The sequence below is a fragment of the Anopheles moucheti genome, chromosome 2 (assembly GCF_943734755.1).
Source record: "Anopheles moucheti chromosome 2, idAnoMoucSN_F20_07, whole genome shotgun sequence".
Taxonomy (NCBI): domain Eukaryota; kingdom Metazoa; phylum Arthropoda; class Insecta; order Diptera; family Culicidae; genus Anopheles; species Anopheles moucheti.
In genome coordinates, this window is record NC_069140.1 from 39935718 (window position 1) to 39955902 (window position 20185).

The 20185-nt window shown below is 44.2% G+C and overlaps 4 protein-coding genes and 1 long non-coding RNA gene across 5 annotated transcripts in view; 2 read left to right on the plus strand and 3 right to left on the minus strand.

Annotated features, from left to right (window-relative positions):
- Positions 1 to 10424, minus strand: part of LOC128299253 (uncharacterized) — an 82077-nt gene extending 71653 nt beyond the window's left edge. Inside the window, exons 1-2 of the long non-coding RNA XR_008287291.1 lie at positions 9945 to 10424; positions 8004 to 8788 (exon numbers count right to left, since the gene is read on the minus strand). This is a non-coding gene — a long non-coding RNA (uncharacterized LOC128299253). The remainder of the gene's footprint in view (positions 1 to 8003; positions 8789 to 9944) is intronic.
- Positions 10425 to 11061: 637 nt separating this feature from the next.
- Positions 11062 to 14479, minus strand: LOC128296783 (conserved oligomeric Golgi complex subunit 3). The gene is made up of 7 exons (XM_053032266.1): positions 14255 to 14479; positions 13706 to 14207; positions 13285 to 13632; positions 13064 to 13227; positions 12852 to 12991; positions 11688 to 12781; positions 11062 to 11610 (listed from the first exon to the last, which is right to left on the minus strand). The coding sequence occupies exons 1-7, from the start codon at positions 14440 to 14442 to the stop codon at positions 11200 to 11202; spliced, it is 2847 nt and encodes a 948-aa protein (XP_052888226.1). The 5' UTR covers positions 14443 to 14479; the 3' UTR covers positions 11062 to 11199.
- Positions 14480 to 14878: 399 nt separating this feature from the next.
- On the plus strand, positions 14879 to 15340 carry LOC128310344 (transmembrane protein 141). The gene has a single exon (XM_053046966.1). The coding sequence runs from the start codon at positions 14999 to 15001 to the stop codon at positions 15338 to 15340; it is 342 nt and encodes a 113-aa protein (XP_052902926.1). The 5' UTR covers positions 14879 to 14998.
- A 31-nt stretch (positions 15341 to 15371) lies between these two features.
- LOC128310343 (putative GTP-binding protein 6) lies at positions 15372 to 17083 on the plus strand. Its single transcript, XM_053046965.1, has one exon. It carries the CDS (start codon positions 15372 to 15374, stop codon positions 17010 to 17012), a length of 1641 nt encoding a protein of 546 aa, XP_052902925.1. The 3' UTR covers positions 17013 to 17083.
- Positions 17084 to 17725: 642 nt separating this feature from the next.
- LOC128309768 (UMP-CMP kinase) lies at positions 17726 to 19910 on the minus strand. Its single transcript, XM_053046234.1, has 2 exons — positions 19336 to 19910; positions 17726 to 18893 (listed from the first exon to the last, which is right to left on the minus strand). Exons 1-2 carry the CDS (start codon positions 19765 to 19767, stop codon positions 18549 to 18551), a joined length of 777 nt encoding a protein of 258 aa, XP_052902194.1. The 5' UTR covers positions 19768 to 19910; the 3' UTR covers positions 17726 to 18548.
- Positions 19911 to 20185: the final 275 nt, after the last annotated feature.

Below are 20185 nucleotides of genomic sequence, written 5' to 3' on the forward strand. Positions count from 1 at the left end.
AAAAGTGCGAACGAAACAGGGGGAGCGAGGGGGGGGGGGGGTGGAGAGCGGAGCATATAATAGGAAAACTGCTGCTCCAGCAGGTTAGGTGGGTTCGGTCTCGGAAACGGAAGGGAAAATTTAAAACCGCACATCACCACACAAATCTCAGCTCCCACTGCTTGGGGACGTGGTGCGCGTGAAGTGATGCGGTGAATTGGTGAAAGGGAGCAGGCAAGACATATAAACAAATAAAACATAAATAAGTCAAGCGGCACTAAAAGCAAACGGCGACAGAGTACGGAAGAAACAAAAAAGAAAGCTATTGGATGTAAAAATAAGTTTCCCGGGGATTTCTTTCCCAATATTTGAGGTTTTATAGTGGAAAATAGTTGTTATGTTTTTGGTGAAAGAAATGGCCATCAAAAATTAAAACTTTTTGCCAAACCCACGAATGAATCGAGCCAGTTTGTGATTCCCTCTACCAAAACGAACCATACCCCATGGCATACAAATTTTCTACATCGAGCAAAGTAAAAGGTAGTTTAATGATGTCTAGTCAGGACTATAAGATGGACGAAACAGGATTTCCCATCTACTAAAGCCCAACAACGACATGTTGTCGAATCAATATTCAGTCCAATTTTCAGAGCATTTTTCCTTCAATGCTCACTTCAAACGAAGGTTCATAATATATGACATCATTCTGATCCCACCATATGCAGAGCACGATTTTCTACAATTGAATATTTAAACTTGGTGACGATCGAACTTGCTCACTGGACTCGCAAATGGTTTTTTTTACTTTGAGAGTTTCAAAAATTACTGTCCCCTGGAGTTTCCTGCAGTCAGTCACGTCAAGATACAACCATTTTTTTTTCATATTAAAATTATGTTGGCGACAACACTTGATCGGAACTGAATGCCTAGATCATTACTATCATTACATATAAGTGATGGTAGATCAATAGTAAACGATTTTCAAACTCAAGAACTCTCGTCTAACCTAATTTGTCCTTGCCAAGTCGGACGGTAAATCCACCTGTCTTGGCAAATCTCAACAAAGTATGACTGGCTGCGGAAACTTCAGATTAAAATAAGTCAATTCCTTCAAATAAACATTTTTTTGGTTCAAAACGTCGCCATTATGGCACTACAATGTTCAAACATAATATGTTACTCGCAGATGTCCAACTAACAAATGTGACACGTAAGACATGTGACACATTCTTGTAGCGTCAAAATTTTATAAAACGTCCAAAACTTACTTGTCGACCTAACGCCCATCGCCACAACCAAAATGAAAGGCTTAGTGAAATAAAATAAAAACAACTATTAAATAGAAAATGCCCCAAAACAAGAATGAATAGCACTGGTGAAAACAAAACAAACAAAAAACAACAACCGACCAGCGTTTATTGGACGCGTTGGATTGGCAGATTTGTGTATGGCGTGTGTGTGTGTGTGTGAGGCTTCCGGACATCCGGTTGGTTTATTTCATTTTTACCCCCCTTTTTTGTGTGCCTTGCAGCAGCATGACTTCACAGCTCGAGTCAAAAATCTGGGGCAAATACTAAATGGACGTGCCGGCCACAAAACAACGAGAAAAAGCCAAACTCACTCGCAGCCTACCGTAACCGAGCGGAAGTACTTGCCCAGTTGCAAAGAATTATCGCAGCATCGCGCGTTCTACCCGAAATTGGAATTCCAGTAAATACCGTTTTTACTCCTCGGTGCGTTTTAGTTTACTGCGGTTAGAATGTTTTGTACGGAGCTTTCGCTCCTTCGGTCAACATAAAACGGTGGTCAACGAATATCCCTTTTTTTGTTCCAGCGAATTCGTGCGATGAGTACCTTGGGAAGCAGTTATCTGTCGAGCGATATTGTCCATTTTGCTCCCCAAGAGCGATGTGGGCGTAATGCACGATGTATTTTTTAATTTTCGTGTGGATTCTTATTGTTTACCACATGTAGTGGGATAGCAAACACATATACAAAAAAAAAACCCTTTCATCCACCATTTCTATGCACTGTGCGTTCGATGGATAAAAGATAAATTTCGTTGGCGCAAGATAAACAAAAAGCACCAACAAAACAAAAAAAACGAATACACGGCACCGGTACGCTTACGTGTGGTACGAACGCCGGTTGTGGTGTGTCCCAGTATGGTGAGCCCAACTGGATTGGGAAGACAGATCCGTCCGCTGCAATATACGCGAAACCCGGTGGCTTTTTTCGTGGTTGTGAACCTTCTGATTAGTTTAAAAGCAGCGAGGAAAGCGTAAATAAAACAACAAACCAGCCGCGACAAACCTGCCAAACCAGCAAGAAATGGGAAAAGCGACAAATCAGGCACATTCACCCCGACAAACCAAAAAAAAATGGTTTACGTTCCCAGCAGCAGCAGCACTGTTTGTTTGTGTTGTTATTGCCACGCCACAACCAGCAGCCACGGACACGGGGTGTTGGAAAAAGCAGAAAGGAAAAGCCTCACCCCATCGGTATGTGCGCCAGTTGCGATCGGTATCGGCTGCGGATGTTTGTTCCTAGTGGGCCGCTTAAAATTGTATTGTAGGAAAGAAATGAAACGTCAACACGACCTTCACCGTTGGCATTGAGGCTAACCAGCGAGAATTAAACACACATAAACGGAACATTTTTCCTGCATTGTTTTGCTGTTGACTCACGAAAGATAATCTATCTTTTCCGAGAACATTGAAATTTTCCATTGATTGTTTATGTAATGCATGGTTGCAGTACATTTTTATTTGATTCGATGTTCAATGTTATTTAGGATGATCAGATGAGTATTCGCTACAATGATTAGTTCACCTACGAGTTCGATGATCGCACTAATTAGTTTCTCATGCAACGAATTAGTTTCTCTAGGCTATGTTTGGCTGGTTATGTCATTAGAATAACACCGGACAACCTCACAACTCTTTTTAGGCCATCCATTTAAACTAGATGTAGCGTGATACCGTCGAGTGTGATGGGGAAGGATGTCGGTGTCGGTGACGAATACACCTTTTGTCAACGATCCAACCCTCAATATCTTGTAAAAATGCCAAAATCAAAGTACTGGACAAATAACGAAGCTATTTTCGGACTATGTTTCGAAGTCCGGCCAGTTTGACTCGTTACATTGGTCTCACTAAATAGAATTATCTTAAACAATTTAACGAAAGTTTGAAATTGTAGTTCAAGGCATTTTTGAAACAGTAATGCCATGAAAGAAGAAAAATTTATTTGCCCAATTCACCAGCACCTGAAGAGAGTGATAAAATTGAGTCCTTAAATTGATTTTTTATTGCGTTTCCTAGCCAACATATGTTATTACTTAACTTTTTATGTCAATTATTGTTTGTTTTAATTCCAAACGTTCTCAAGGCACTGTGTCTGTCTAGGTAACGCATATTCTTTCTATCATAACAGTTTTAATTGTTATAATTCGACAAATGTTTTTTTTTAATATTCGACGAATTCTCCATAAAAAGTGCCTTTCGAGTATCATTCGAATCATTGAACATTTTAAAGCAGAATATTTTATTTATGCATCATCAAACTAACTTCAACAATGTCCAATCGATTCTGTGATGTATCTCACAAAAAAAAAAACGATCCATTTTACAAAACAATCAAAGTAGATCTTACCCGTTAGTGGAAACACCTCCCAATGCGGCCGGTACAACCGTACCACCGTTTGACCGTTCCGGACCGGCCAACAAGGAAAAAAACGAATTGGACCACCGAATTCCACCCATTTTAGCAACCCATATACAGCCAACACAAAACAAGCCAACCTGCATCAGGGTGTCCCGGGCAATCACTAACTACCATCATCATTCGTCCATCAAGCACCCCAAACGCAGCAAACGAGAAGACAGCGGTTGATTGTGGTTGACCAGAAGATGGAACGGGAGGGGGAGGTAGAGACCACACTAATCGGAAACTAATTTCCACTCAGCTTTCCACCCCACACAAAGGGGGTGAAGGTTGAGGAGGAGGGGGGGGGGGGGGAGTAGGAGGGGGATGGTGTTGTGCCAAAATAAATAGAAACACATTGGCCATAGGTAGTAGAGTACAAGGGTAGAGGGGGCTCACCAAAAACGCCAAGAGGTAGGGAAGAGCGGGTGGAAAATTCTAACATTTTTTTTCCCGTCGAGTAAAAGAATTCCCAAGAGCGAGAGAAGCATGAAGATCGTGTTTAAAAACAACAACAACGAACGAAACATCCATTTACAAAAAAAACTGCCCGCAATAGAGCTGATTGGAATTGGGAAGGGCACAAAGCACCGAGAAAAACCACAAGTAATGAAGCGCAGGAAAGCCGGGAAAGTACCGGGCAGCCGGGAAGATTAAACCGCCGTGTTGGAGGTTGTGTTTTCGTTTCCACTGTAGCCTTTTTCTTCCACTGCGCGCGGCAGCTAATCATCCTGCGCTCCCTTTTTGGCGTTTCGGGGCACCACCATTCGTCACAGCTTCGACTCAAAACGATGAGGCGCGCTGATGATGAGGATTAGTGTGTTGCGCCGCCCGATGACCCAAATTTTGGCTACCGCACGGTTGCTTCGCGCGCATCGGTCAGGTGAAAAATTGAAGGGCAATCATTTGGACGGAAAGGTTGTGTTTTTTTTTTATTTTCTTCAGAAGAAAAGCAAAAATAAAAGGGTTTCACAAATGGTTTTGCAGCGGGGGCAGCAAAAGCGGGGAAGAAGTTTACCATAAGAATAGGGAGGAAAATAACTCATTCCCAACGTGCACCGCTTCCCTCTACCGTGCACATATACACCGCGTTAGTCTACCGTTCCGATCCGGGTGGACTTTCTTCCGCCATCGCGTACCATAAGCGCACCGGGCCCGGCATGAAAACGGCACGAGCAGCCGCGAACGAGGCGGATAGAAAATGAATCCATCGCCATCATAAACGCTAAAAAAACCGATCCCGTCGTTTCCCGAGCCTCCATTACCCACCCCGGGTTCGCTGGTCACCAGTTTTGGACAAGCCGGAGCAGCAGCAGCAGCAGCAGCAGCTTTTGATCAGCCACGGAGAGAAAAGGACCGACGGGGGATGGAAATGGAAAGGGCCTCCCGAAACAGGGGGGATGGAAAAGGGAGGGGAAAATCTTCAACCAATTTATGATGGAAATGATGAAGCGATGTGGACGAAGATCACAGCTCGCGCGAGCGAACGAAGAAGTAGCGGAGATCGAACAGAAATAAAAAGAAATTGAACAGAGCAATGGGCTCCGTTAGCGTGTTGTCTGGGCACGGTGGTACAGTCGGGTGGATAGAAGAAGAATAAAAAAAACCAAGTGACGCATTGATCGATTCTGCAGTAAAGTAATACGATTTTTTTTTTCGTCGTAGCTTTGCTAGAACTGATCGTTGCAAAACGATTGATGAGATGACTGGTGTAAAACAAACGACGGTACAAAAAAATAGACACCACAACAAGTAGGACAATTCTTACGTAAATCGATGATTTGACAATAAAGTTTGAACCAAAACAAGAAAAAATATGAGCAAAAGCTGAGAAAACACACAAAAAAACTTATTTGAAAGTTTCTTGACCAAAAAATTATATTGCGAAATACGTGATTCACATAAATTAAGATGTTATTCACATCAATACGAGTGGCCTGGCAAGTTTTGGTTTGGTAAGTTCGTTAATTAACTTCGAGCAGAAAGTTTGAGGACTATTCTAGTAAAGTTTATTCATTCAATGCAACTGCCCAATCTGATCAAGCTGATCGCATCTACCTACTACGAAACCCAACCGCGAGAGAAGGAACGTGAGCACTGTCCAATACCGACCAATGCCGAAACGAAAAGGTAGAGCGAACCAGCGGTTGATAAACAACCGAATGCATGGCTCGTGAAGGCGAACCTGCGCTCGAGAGGGTGACGAATCGAAGGAACCCGGTGCAAAAGCATCACGGAAAACGCACCTCATTCAACAAAGAAGCAGAAAGAAGCAGCAATGGTGTGTAGGGAAAATTAAAATTAACAGCTTAAATGAGCAAGATTTGTTGTAAGCGCTCAATAATCGCGGCCCTCCGGGGCTCCAACATTCCAGCAACGCAGCAGCGAATGAGGAAGCGGACCAGCCGCGAGAGAGAGAGAGAGCCCTACCCGACGTGGATGAAAACGGAACGGTGTAATAAAAAGGGGGGAAACGCATGTTTCGAAGGTGTTTCGGTCCGGTTTGTTTGGTGCGCCCCAAAGGCGTCCCCACAGTCGGTCTCAATTCTCGAACGCTCACCGCACCGTCATCGTTCGCCATTGTTCGCCGGGCCGTGACCGGGTGTTGCCGGTTACTCCGGGACGGCACGGCAAAAGACAACTATGCGGACGAACATGGAGAGCCGCGCCGTAGGGCGGGCGGTACGTCAAGCGCTAGAACGAATGCTGCGCTGGCGAAGCTAAGAACGGACGAGGGCCGAACCTTGCTTTTTTTTGCTGTTGTTGTTGTTCCTCCGCTTGACGCATTTGGACGTGCAGAACATCAAGTGAGTTTTGGGGGGAGTCGAAATTGCATGCCCGGCGAAAAGACAACCGGCAAAACAACCGGCGAATGGGAATGGGGAAAAAAAAGGTAAACTGAGGAAGCTTAATGAAGGAGATAATCGGCGAGCTTCTGGTGAGGTAAAGTGCGCTCGCATTTTCATTTTATGGCCCCCCGAGCAGATGACTCATTACACACTGGCCGGTTCTGCCTCCTGAAGCGGATGGCCGAGCTTTTGTACCAATTAAATTAGCAAATACATTCTTCCGCGCGCGACCGGGACGGGGTGGCCCAAACTTTTCTGGCAGCGTAGGGATGTTTGTCATTGCTGTGTTTTTTTTTTTGCTGGGGAGGGGGAGTATTTTAATTTCTTACGGAAGTTTGGCAATTAGTATGCTCTAGCAGAGAAAAAAAAAAACACTTACAAATTTGCACAAAATTTGATTAAACATCAGGCGTTTATCAAGAACAACCTGCGAATGAATGGGTGCATCTGATTAACAACCCTGAATCGGAATGAATATTTTAACAACATGAATCATTCTAAATCTTTGGACATAATTATGAATTGAACACAAGAAAAGTTGCAAAATTTCAACTAAACTGGCCTTTGCATTTTAATGGCATTGCACACAAATCTACAGATACATCTTAACACAGAAAGAAAGTGTACTAGGTATAAACTCATCAGTCGTTGGGAGTCGACTCATGATTTGCAAGACTCTTCACTTAATATGCATATGACTTACTCTTCAAATAATATAAATAAATCAAATGAAAGATTGATCAACAGATTATTGATCAAACTATTATCGCCTTAGTATCAGTACATTAGTTCTATCCCTATTTTATTCCCTAGTAAGTACAATCTTTTTTAGTACTCTGGAAATAAATAGACGTTTTGCTTTTTCGCGGCGATTTTTTAAAGCCTCAACAGAAAGCATCTTGTGTAAAATGGGTTTGCTAAGCAGTTAAGCGATTTGAGGAATCTTATATCATACTTAGACATATATCTTGACTGATGCAGAAGATGCAACATGGATACCCACAAAAACAAACTTTAAGATAAGACACACTCGACAAGTAAACGGTAATTTTCCATACATTAAGAAACGTTGAGTTTACTTGTAAATTTACCAAACAAACTGAAAGTTCTATTGACTTTACTTATGATATCTTCATCATAACTTGAACAAGAATCTTCTTTACAGTTTGGTTTAAGCAAATATGTTACAGTGCTCTGACATCAATGTGTGGTCCGGCATCAGTCATGCTTCTGTAAACTTTTGAAAATGTTCTGTTTAAAGTGCATTATAGCACAAATGGAAACATCATAAGTTTTGCTTAATAATGCAGTGGACGTTCGTAAGATATTGAAAATTAGCTCATTTAAATTTTGATCATTTACCAGCGATGGAGTCTTTACGACCCATGATAACCATCACTGTGTGAATGGTAAATACTTAAAAATACATTTAAGAAGATGAAAACAAAAAAACATTACATCACCGCATACCTGTGCCGCTAAGGGTAAAATCCATCGTTGCTCATTATCATAAGCTGCAAAAGGTTCGTCCAGTTTTTGTTTTGCGTTTGTTTCGTTTTCAAATGGCGCGCCGTCTGTAATGAATCGTTTGTCGTACCGGTCGGTGGAATGTATCGATGTACACGTACTGGTCGCCACAACAATCACTGGTGGCTTTTGTGGTTTCTTTTCTTTTCCTAGCGCACGATAATCACCAGACGATGCTAATCAATGAGTGCGCCTAATGCACTCACTAATGATGGACCCGCAGAGCTCGAAAAGAGTCGCGAGGGCGTAACACACACATGCACACACACACACAAACACACAGAACACGCTTATTGCGTGTGCACTTCAGACGCAATGCACTTCATTCGGGCACTTACTTGTGCGACAATTTCACCTGACGCTCCTGCACTCGCTCTTCTTTGCTCACGCTCGCAATTCGAGATCGTGTGATCGTGTGCTCACAGAATGCAATTTCACTGTGCCGGGGAAAATATTCTCACTGCTCACTTCCCCGTTCTTCTTTTTTTTGCACGCAGTATGCTCAATCTTATGGATGCATATATGCACGCTCACGCCGGCCAAACATATATGCACTGGGAGAGCACCTTTTCATTCACATTTTCTGGGTAAGAATATTTTTGCACTTAATTTTCTTGCCTTTTTTTTATTGCTCATCGGGTTTGCACACACCGCCAGTGAGATGTTTTCCTTTGCACACTTTGCTCACTGCACCGATATGGCTATGATCACACTACCGCACTGTATTGCTGAAAATAAAGGAAAAGAGAAATAATCAAATGAAATAGCAGAAAAATGTAATTTTGATAATGCTAAGCGCACAAACATTGTAACATTCAATAACCCGTCAAAAACCCGGCAATCTTTCAAACCCTGGACCACTGGAATTACCATGGCAACCTATCGCAAAACGATGAAAACGATTAAAGCGCTTTGTTGTCTGAACCGATCTCAAATGTCGATAATTGAGGCTTATTTTTTGTACAATAAGAACGACCACGCCGTATTGTTAATTGAGCCCAAAACGTAAGGATAAGATTTTTGTACATTGCAGAAGATGTTTTGAACAAGACAAGAATCAATCATCTCTTTTCCAACGTTGCCACACAACAAAATCTTTGAAATCTTTTCTCAACGAAACATTCTCAACTCCGAAGAATTCGAACCCGTTTGCATTGCGTGCGTGTGCAGTTATTGCATGCTATTGAAATGGTAACATGCGGTAAGATTTTGTTCCGTAACATACAATAAGCAGAACATTCTAAGAATTCGGCAAATCGCAATCCGTTCCCCACGTAATCCCAGGTAATAAATCACTGCTAATTATCAGCGAGACTCAGTGCAATCGTTATTCACATCTTGTCGGTACACATCTCGAACTGGCACTATTGACTGAGGAGGTCCCGGAACAACTGCATATCCTTCTTCCTTTTTCGTATTTCTTCTTTTCAGCGCCAATTCTCATAATTAAAGCGTCAAGTGTGGGAATGAAGTGAGAAAATGGGAAGTGACAGATCCCGACGAGATGATGAGATTGATTTCGATGAGATTGTACAACAATCTCGATTCAGTGGTACACCGGGAAGATGAACACCCCATTCCGCAGGAGGTGGCGGGTGTATGTATGTGTATGTGTGTGTGTGGCAGGAAGAAGAGTGTCCTTCAGACGAATATTAATTACTGTCTACTTGTGGGCCAGCAGTCCGCATTTATTCCTCCCCGTGTACCCACCACCCTGTGCCTTTCTCTGTGTCGTTCCTCAGCAACCTGAGCAAGCGCAATTTTGAAGCCGACAAACGATGCCCTGGCCATGCAATTGACAGCTTCCTCCAAACCCCGAACAAAGGAAGTAAGATCAGCAAGGTGGAAAGGAATAGCCGGAGCGCTTGTACGTGATGCACCTACCCACGAAATCACCGCACATCGGCTGCTTTGTTTTGTTATTTTTATACTCTTTTCCCTCTATTCATTCGCACCCGATGCTGCTAGTTCCGAGAACGCACCCATCGAACGCCATTGCTTGTGCACGGCAAATTCAGGATCATTCACGCACTCGCATTCAAACACACATACACACGCGGAAACACACGCACGCACACGCGTACGATTCTCAGCTCAGACGCCGCGAGACGCCAATCAAAACCTCGGTGGCAAAGCACTTGTATCCGAATCGCGACGTACAGACGCACACACGACGAACGAACAAATCGCGCATACCATTTTCACCGTGTCTCGTGCGGCACACACTATTGCTTGATTGGTTTTTTTTTGCAACGCTTAATTTTCCATTATACGGCTTTCTTGTGCCTTTTTTTCCTGCGCGCATCAAGCGGCGGAAAATGTTACGCAGGAAAAATCTTCAACACAGCGCGAGCGAACACACAATGCGTCCGACGTCTCGGAAAGTTTACACAAAATACAGCTTGCGTTCGTTTATCCGTGATGCTACGTTCGGGCCGAATGTTCGAACGGCACGGTGTATCGGGTTTGTTCGGATGACAAAATCGTCGTTTGTTGCGCACAACGGGCTCGCCGTAAGGACGTCCTCGCTACTAGTCCAAATGATAGTTCTCCGAGTCGTTAACCGTCGTGTTTTATTTGAAATATGCGTATATTGATCTTCATGATCGCTTCCTCTCATATTGTTCTTAAATTTCATCAATTAAAAATCGTTGTGAAAACATATTGGAAGGGTAGAATTGTAAAAAATGATCACAATAAATTCATCGACATAACGGATACGTGTTGGACAATGATGCATAAAACATTTTCTAGAAACGATGTTAAACAAACTGAATTTAATGGAGCATTGAGACTAAATCCATTTTACAATGTTCTTAATTGTTTGAAGTAATTAAATGGATATTGTCCCTATTTAAATGATGGTGTGTCTCTCTGGTTCTGTAGGATATTTGAAAAGTATTGCCCTCTGGTGGTCGGTTTTATTACCTTTCTGCATTTGTTCGATGCAATTATATTTCCATTGAAATACGAATCTAGCTAATGTATGATTTATTAACAATTACGATAATACTTTTATTAACTTTATAAAAAACGCAATATTGAATTTGAACAAGTTCAAATCTTTAAAACCATCAATAAAACAGTTGACATTCACTTTTGGAATCATGCATTTTGCTTATCAGCGACCTGTTTTTAATCATTCTGTCGCTGAGGTTGGTCCTGATTGATGAGTTGCTGCTTCCTGTACTTCCACTAAAGCTTCCTCACCTTTTTCTATCTCCGATTCTTCGACTCGCTCAATTTCAACCACCGTATTGGCTCCACTATCGAAGCTAACCTTCTTTTCGATTGGTGGTTTTGACGGTTGTGTTTCCGCCGCATTGCTACCGACCGAAGAACCGGTACTGATCTTTCGCGTCGGTTGTACTTTACTACCAAAGGAAGCTACCGGTTGTTCGGCCAACGATCCACCGGCTAGATTAACGCTCGATAGCAGCACAGAAATCTGTTCCGCCGATGGACAGCTTACGATCGTCAGATCATCCTTGTTGTAGGCGTTTAGTAACAGGATTTGTTCCAATTTTACGAATGCTCCAATAATATTGTTCTGCAATGAAGAAGCATACAAACACAATTTTAAGTATATGAACCATGTTTGCAATTGGTATCGAAAACAAAACTTACCCGAATGGGTCGGAAGAGGATAAATTCCGTATCCTTGTTGGCGAGATACAGCTGCATCGAACGTTGCAGTCCAGCGAGTTTCGATTTGATATTTCTTAAGCACTCCTGTATGATGGAGCTAATTTGTTGCGGCGCAGCGAACGGTGCCATTCGCAATGCCATTCCCATGCTTTGTCCACTCCCTGTAGCAGCTGTAGATGGTGCTGCAGAACCGGCAGCAGTTGCCGTCTTTCCACCGCCCGGTTGATTGCGGAGATGATTTTGTGCCGCTTCAATAAACGTAAGCACAGGCCCAACGAGTTTGTTCGTGGCGTCTTTTATAAACGCTTCGCACACCATCTTCAGCTGTCGATCCACATCTTTACGCGAATCGAGCAGTTGCTCGCGTACCTGTGGTGTACCGTCCAGCAGAAACTCAAGCAACGCATTGTTCGAACCGAGCGAAAACAGTTGCTTGCGTTTTTGCAACAATTCGTAGGCAGCCGTACGCACCTTGCTAAAGTCTAGGCTTGTTTCCTTCGCGGTAAAATCCACCCGAAACGGTGCGATTTGTTCGCGCAGTATTAGCAAATGCTTAATTTCAAACAGCTCACCATCGATCGTGGTACGGTTCTGCGCTATCTGACCTGCTGCTGTCGAAACACTGTGTATGCAGTGTGCTAGCGCTTGCTGCGAAAGGCTTTGGAAGATGGATTTGTCAATGCAGCGATAGAGTCGCGAAAGGCAAACCAACGTACGGCGCACGGTCGGGTACCACATGCCATGCATGTCGGCGGGAGAATTTCCCGACCTCACTTTCAGGGCCGGATCCGTTGTGGGTGGTGTCGTTTCTAGTGACGCGAGTGACATTCCTGATGCGATAGAGCTTCGTGAATCGGCCCGCCTTAGCTGGGGAGGCGCGTTTTGATTTTCCTGTAGCGAAAGTGCAATGCTTTCCATCATTTCCAACTTTTCCGGGTAGGCGAGATCACCCGCAGAAGGACGATAGTTGCGAATGTCCGACTCAAGGTAGTTTTGTGCCCGGAAACCAATGCGTTCCTGTACGTCTTGCAACAGTTGGTAGACAATCTTTGCGAAGGCTTCAAGCGATTCCGCTGAGATAAGAAGAAAAATGCATAATGTTAAAATAAGGAACAGTGAATTAACGAGATGATTATAGCTTACGACTGTAGGATACGTGTTCGTCCAACATTTCCACCTTCAGAATGCTACATATTTCGGCCAGCGTTTCAAGATGATCTATACGAATAATGTAGGGCCGCAATGTGTCATAGAGAATGGTGCATAATCCTTCCATGTAAATGCTGCGAAGGTATAGAATGCGTTAATTTTCGTTTTAAATTATTGAAATCCTTTCCATAAGCCACAAAACTTACATCAGCTGGGCACTTTGTTTAGCGAAAAATTGATAAAACAGCCTGTGCTCATCCTGACAAATGTGTACCATAAAGGCACAAGCAGAGCGTACCAGTGCGCAATGATCGCCTTTGTGCTTCTTTGCAAGATCCTTTATAGCTTGATCGACACCGGATCTCATAATCTGTGAAAGGAGCACAAACATTAATTACCGAGCACATCTCTATCACACTTGTATTACCGTTGCTCGCTGAGTAAGATAGCTTTGATGTAACTCCCCGAGCAGCTGTTCATAGTCCGAGCTACGATCGAGACGATCCTCGATCAAGCCAGTGATACGTTTAATGCGCGGTGAGGACGCTTGAAACTTCCCATAGAACAAAACAAATGCTGCATCTGCCGTGGGATCGCCAATTTTTGGCTGATCAAGTGCTTCTAACGATCGCGGAACGCCGGAACCCTTCGGGGCGAGCACCTGGGCGGTGGCATTCGAAAGAATCCCGATCACGTACGTTTTCATCATCTGAGTAGCCTTGGCCAGACAAGCGCGATACTTTACAGCGTACGTAGATGCCTCACTAAACGATGGCTGCAGAAAGGGACGATAAAGCTACAATCGATAAAAGGATCTCATTCATGAATAAACTTCCCAATATACCCACGTTCACACGCATGTATTCGATGCAATCGTCGATCGTGTTAAGTATATCCACAAACGTATCGTTCGACACGGAAAATGTTGGATTGTGCAATCGCTGCGATATGCTTTCCGCCTGGGTGAAGTACTTTAGTCGCTTCTTTATCTCGTCGCCCGTATCACTCAGCCGCGTTTGATCCTGCAGCAAACTTTCACTCGCCCGGTGCAGCGAAGATGTTTTCTCCGACACAAAATTAAACTCCTGCGTCAGCTGGCGAAGCGAATCGAGCGACACATCGATTTCCTGCAACATTTGATCGCATTCGCTGGTGCGCGACCGCAGCTGTTCGTAGTATTCCATATACACATCGTCAAAGTGTTCGAGAATTTCGGCATCAATCGAATTGTACCAGGAAAGAAAGTTTTGCGTGGAGTCGATAACGCAAGCAGAGTGTTTGAACTGTTCCAGCGAGGCCGGTAGCTCTTCGTTCGTTGCGTGACTTTTGCTATCATCTGCTAGCGCGACGCTCTGAAATTAAATAAAAGGTTTAAGTACTGCTTAAGGGCGAATTACCTTGCACAACTTACTCCGCCACTCGCCGGTACGTTGCCGCTGGCCAGATCGGTTAGGCGATTGATGAAATCCGATTGCGTGGCACTAAGTGGAGCGAGTGGATTTTCCTTCAATTCCCATTTCACCAGCTTCGATTGAATCTTCCGCAAGCTGGCGTTATCTGCTCTCATCGTTGCTACCGTTTCCATGCTGTTGCTGATAGAAAACAGGCCCGAGCTGACCGGGACAATTTGGTGATAAATTTGTCCTCAGGAGGAAAGAAAAACAGTGGACGTGTTTGTTTACACCATCGTATGACGTTTGCTTCGTTCGTCCCGTTTTGACAGCTGATTCGCTACACGGCAGGAAAAAAGTATAAGCGACGGTGGAAAATAAACGCTTTGAGTTTTTTTAAAGAGGAATCAATACTTTATTCGCTTGATATTAATTGTTAATATTAGATTCGAAGTTGATATTACAATTCCAAATACCTTTTGATTAGAATCAGTGTACACGTAAATAAAAGAAATATGTTCGCTGAACACCATAAGATCATAACTGTATCATCTGTCAAAATACCGGGTTGATTTTGATTTCACAACATTTGTGTTTATTTACATCGCTTCACCAAAACCAAATGTTCCTGCCAGCCGGTGTGCTTTCGTAAAATCGCCAAGATTGCATAACGCGCTCGATCCAATTGCTGGGCAGTGGGCCAATAACATTCTTCTCTAGTTTCGGGTAACCGGCATCGGCTCGAACGCAATGAACGACATCCGGCTGCTGAAGGATCAACAGCGTGAAAAACATCCAGGCTTTGATTCGTACATCGAGTGTATGAGCCGGTCGTTGTTGACGGGTTTGGCGACGTTTTCACTCGGATTCGCCGGTATCTACTTCCTGCAACAGATCGGGCAACGCTATCTGCCGTACACTAAGAAAGGCAACATACTGGTGGCAACGCTTGTTGCAACCGGTGCTGCGTACAAGGTGACCTCGGATCGTACCCGTGCCTGTCAGGCACGGTGGATGGCCGTAGAAGAGAAGTACAGCGTACTGCAGGAAGCAATCGAGCCGGGAGCCGCATCAAACGAGACGACAATTTAGAGACGAAACAATAATCGTCCAATAGTTTACAATGTTAGGACTAAGTGTACGATCCGTTATACGAAAAGTGTGCTTGAAGAACGCTGTGCAATCTTACCAAACCAAAACCCTTGTCGTTACCACACGATGCCAGTCATTGGCGCGGCTAAATCTGCGTCGAGAGAAATATACTGATGCAAGCAAATACAAAGGCGGAAAGTTGGCTGGACAACGTCAAAAAGCAATAGCATCAGAAAACGATCATTTCGTGTCGGAAGATGATGAAACGTTGCACGCTGGAGATAATCGAACCGAGCTGATAGATGATCGTGATTACGATACCGTGGCTTCCAGTGCGATGCACGTTACAAAACAGATTCTCAACGTACAGCATGTAGTCATCATTCAGCCGTACATCAAGTGGGGACCACGGAAGAATCCCACCAAGCCGGAATTGTTGCTACAAGAAGCGGAAGCTCTCGTGCGTTCACTGCCCAAATGGACAATAGAGCTCAGCATGAAAATTCCGGTGGAAACGCTCGACAAAAGGCAACTTTTCGGTAGCGGTAAGCTGGACGAGCTTAAGAACATTATCCAAACACGTCAAGAATCCGGCACACCTCTTACCTGTGTATTTATCAGCAAAGGCACGCTCACTTACTCCCAAAAGCAAACACTCGAACAAACCTTTCGTCTCCCAGTGATGGATCGCTACTCGGTGGTGGTACAAATACTTCGACTGCACGCTGTTAGCATGGAAGCAAAGCTACAGGTTGCCCTTGCCGAACTACCGTACATCTGGTCGCAGGTGAAAGATCAGGACGGTTCCTCGAAAGGTTCGGGTCGGATCTTTTTGAGCGATTCCCAGCGTCAAATGTTGCAGGTACGTGAACGTAAGCTTCGCCACGAACTTGCCACGATTCGCTCACATCGCGAGTTGCTTCGTAACCGTCGTCGGCAGAAAAGCTTTCCCGTCGTGGCAGTGGTCGGTTACACAAATGCGGGCAAAACTTCACTGATCAAAGCACTCACGGAAGAGCAAAGTCTGCAGCCGCGTGATCAGCTGTTTGCTACACTGGACGTGACGGCCCATGCGGGACTGTTGCCCTGCAAGCTCGAGGTGCTGTACATGGATACGGTGGGGTTTATGGCGGACATTCCCACTGGGTTGATTGAATGTTTCGTAGCTACGCTCGAGGACGCTATGTTGGCCGATGTGATCGTACACGTGCAGGATATGGCACACGAGAACAGTGCAGAGCAACGAGCTCACGTAGAACGTACTCTGGCGAGACTAATGCACAAAGGTGAACGATCACTCAGCCCGAAGCGTGTTATCAACGTAGGCAACAAAATCGATCTCGTACCGGATCCGGTTGGGCTGACGATCGATTGTAATGATGGAAAGCGACCAACCTACGATCGATTACATCTCATTTCCTCCCAGACACTCGTTGGTGTACACGATCTGCTGTTGGAGGTGGAACGGAGAGTTCTCACGGTAACGGGACGGCAGCGGATTGTGATACGGGTGCCGATGGGTGGGTCGGAAATGGCATGGCTCTACAAGAATGCGGCCGTCACAGAAACAGCGGCCGATCCGGAAAACGCCGAACGGATGCTCGTGAGTGTGGTCATAACGGAAGCCAAACTGCAACAGTTTCGCCATCTATTCATTCGAAAGCGAAGTTGAGTTGCAGCTTTGTTTTATAATAAAAGTGTGTTATATTGTACAGAAACAGAGCGATAGTTTAGATGTTAAAGTATTCTGTCTTCAAAGACAGTATAAATTAACAGAAAACCAAACAAAATTGAATATTTATGTTATTCTATTAAAACATCGAGAATGTTGGATACCGTATCAATGCTCCTTCCAGATCGCCACAAGGCAGCAACCTTGGCTTGCTACGAGGTCTACCATTGCGACAAATCGCTGATACTTCATGGCAACGATGCGAAGCTGCCGCAGCAGACCTGTTGCGTCTTGAGACGGCTTTCAGTACGTTTCAGTCATGATGTTCCACGAGTGGCTTAAGGCTCGTATGTCGTAAAGAAACCCTCTATTTGACGAGTAAACCATAAAACCACTCTAATCTAGAGCACAACTAAAGTTCTTTCACAACTAGCTAGAACACATTACCGCTAGAGGTAATTAGAAAATTGGTCTGCTCAAAAAAACTAACGCGTGACATAAATGCTATACTGCTCCTTAGTACGCTCTGTGATGTGGTAGCCTACGGCTGCCCTTGCGCGTTTAATGTCCATCAAACGCGAAGTTATGTGATATTCCTGGGAGTCCACGTAGACTACAGCACGTACGCTGCGCTTTTCTCTCAATTTTAGATACGCGCGGCAAATATGCTTCTCACAGATAATATCAGTTTTTGAACCATTCTACTCTAATCTACACACAAAATTCTTGAATTTTCCAAGGGTATTTTTTATAACATGCCATCGTATATTTCTACTATTATTTATTATCCATTGAATTCGTTTCCCGCTGACCACATTCGAACACATAAGCTGGACACATAAGAGTGAAGTTGAATATGGACCCCACCATAAGACATTTACTAAAACACAATAATTGTATTAAAAGTAGTATTAAAACAAAAAAAAAAAACGTACTGCAAACTAATAAAAAGAGCATAATGTACGTGTACATTCGCTCCCGGTTCTGCTAGCACCATTTCTGGTGACGTTATGCTCTTTTGACACAAGAATTAATTAAGCGTGAAAGTTAATACTTTACTAATTTGCTTGCCTGCTTACAATAATGTAATTAATTGTCCGCCGAAATTAGGTTGTACAGTGTGGTAATGGGATGCAATCTACGCACATCAAGTTGGTCAGATAAATGTTGATAAGGAAAACGTGTCCAAATCCGTAGAAGAGGATGCTGGTTTTTGTTTAACCAGAACCATTCAAAGAACCCACAAATAAGCTCGCCTAATTTGCCTCATTTGCTGGAATGAGGTTAAGGGGATTCTGTTTCTAGATATGAAGGAATGTAGCACGCTGGCTCTGAGAGGACGTTTGGAAAGCGCAGTACGATTTCCCATTAGTTGATTTTAACATCTTCCCTATCTTTCATCCTTTTACAATTACTTTCCGAATACCGATGCTTAGGACGTTTGCTTAATGATATAAAAACAACGGGCGTCTATCAAATTGCGTGTACAAACTTCCTACCAGCAGTAGCTGTTGGATATTTTTCCTGACATCGCCTTTACTTCTGTTCTCCGAAGAGAGCTTTCACGTGTTCGAACACCGCATCCGGACCGGCGCTGGCATCGATTTTCTTCACCAGCTGCAACTCCTCGTAGTGCTTAATAATTGCTACCGTATCGTTGATGTAGGTATTGAACCGTTTCTTCAAACTTTCCGCATTATCGTCCGAACGGCCACTGCTTTCGCCTCGCTTCAGACACCGCTCGGTGCACTGTTGCTCGGAGCACTCGAAAAACAGCACGAACTGCTGCTCCACCTTGTCGGCCATCTTTTTCGTCCAGCCCTGCAGATTGTCCTCATTGCGGGGGAATCCATCGATCAGGAATCGATCGTTACCGGTTGCCTGTTGGATATACGCAGTGAAGCAGAGGGTAAAGCATTCAGCAACAATCTCATTATAAAGCGGTTCTCGTTCCGCGTCGCATCACAGTCTTTCTTGGCGCCCGTTTTGCGCCTTCTCCTTCCGATTGGCGTTTGGGGCTCTAAAAATAGCAAAAATCGTACAGATTGCGTAAAAGTGCGTCCCGTGGAGACACGGTTGAACTTGAGAGCGAAAACACGCTACGGCCTGAGGCCATCGATAATCTGGTCACCTATACAGGCGCAGTCGGGAAGGGTCATTCGATAATTTCAATTGTGTAACAATATTCGACACACATTCGTTGGGACGTTACTTCTGCTTATCAGAATACTAAATCCGGATAAGACTGGAAATGCGAAACTTGCGAATGAATGGTCGTACAGCTTTTCATGGTTTCCCTTCGGCTAAAATCCAGAACTCTCACCTGAATCGTTTTGTTCATAGCATTTTCCAACAGGGCGCAAGTAATTTCTACTGGCACGATCCGACCATTCTTGATGTTGTCCTCAATCAGTGCACCATACTCGGACCCTTCCCGGTTGCGTTCCTCGCGCAGTAAATCACCGGCAGACAGATGCGTATAGCCAAACTCTTTCACAATCTTTTCGCACTGCGTACCCTTGCCGGAACCGGGTGGGCCGAGAACGAACACAACCTTTGGCTTTCCCATCACGCTAAACTTCGTACCGAAGGGACACACGAGTAAACTGGTGCTTTTGCTTGATTGCGGAAGTACCGATTGCCGGATGTTTGCGAGCTGTTTGCCTGCACCGATACGCGTCGCGGACCAGCACTGTTTAATGTGATGATGATGCAGCACTGCCCAGCTTGTAGTGCGAGCGATAACGGACGTCATAAAATGTCTTGCGCGGAAAAAGGGTGTGCAGGGTGTGCGTATCTGCGCTGACGTCACCGCTACCGACCGCCGGAGGGGGTGGAAAACAACAACACGGTGGCGTTAGAAAATCGATTGAGTGCAGCAATTTCCCAGCACCGTACACAGGTATATTCGCGTATGCAATTAATGCCGGTCGATGGGTGGACGATCCATCGGTCATGAGGATACGACGTGGGATGACATTTCGTGCAATGTTTTATTGATAATTGTTTCGGGTAATAATGCAGGGTCTGTTTTATTTATAATAAAATAATTTGAAGCGTTTGCTAAGACAGTATCATGTTTTCTAATACGAGAATAAAAACTATTTTTCAAAAATCAGGATTTTGTGCGAGAACCAACCACAGTGAGGATGACAGCTGACAGATAAACAATA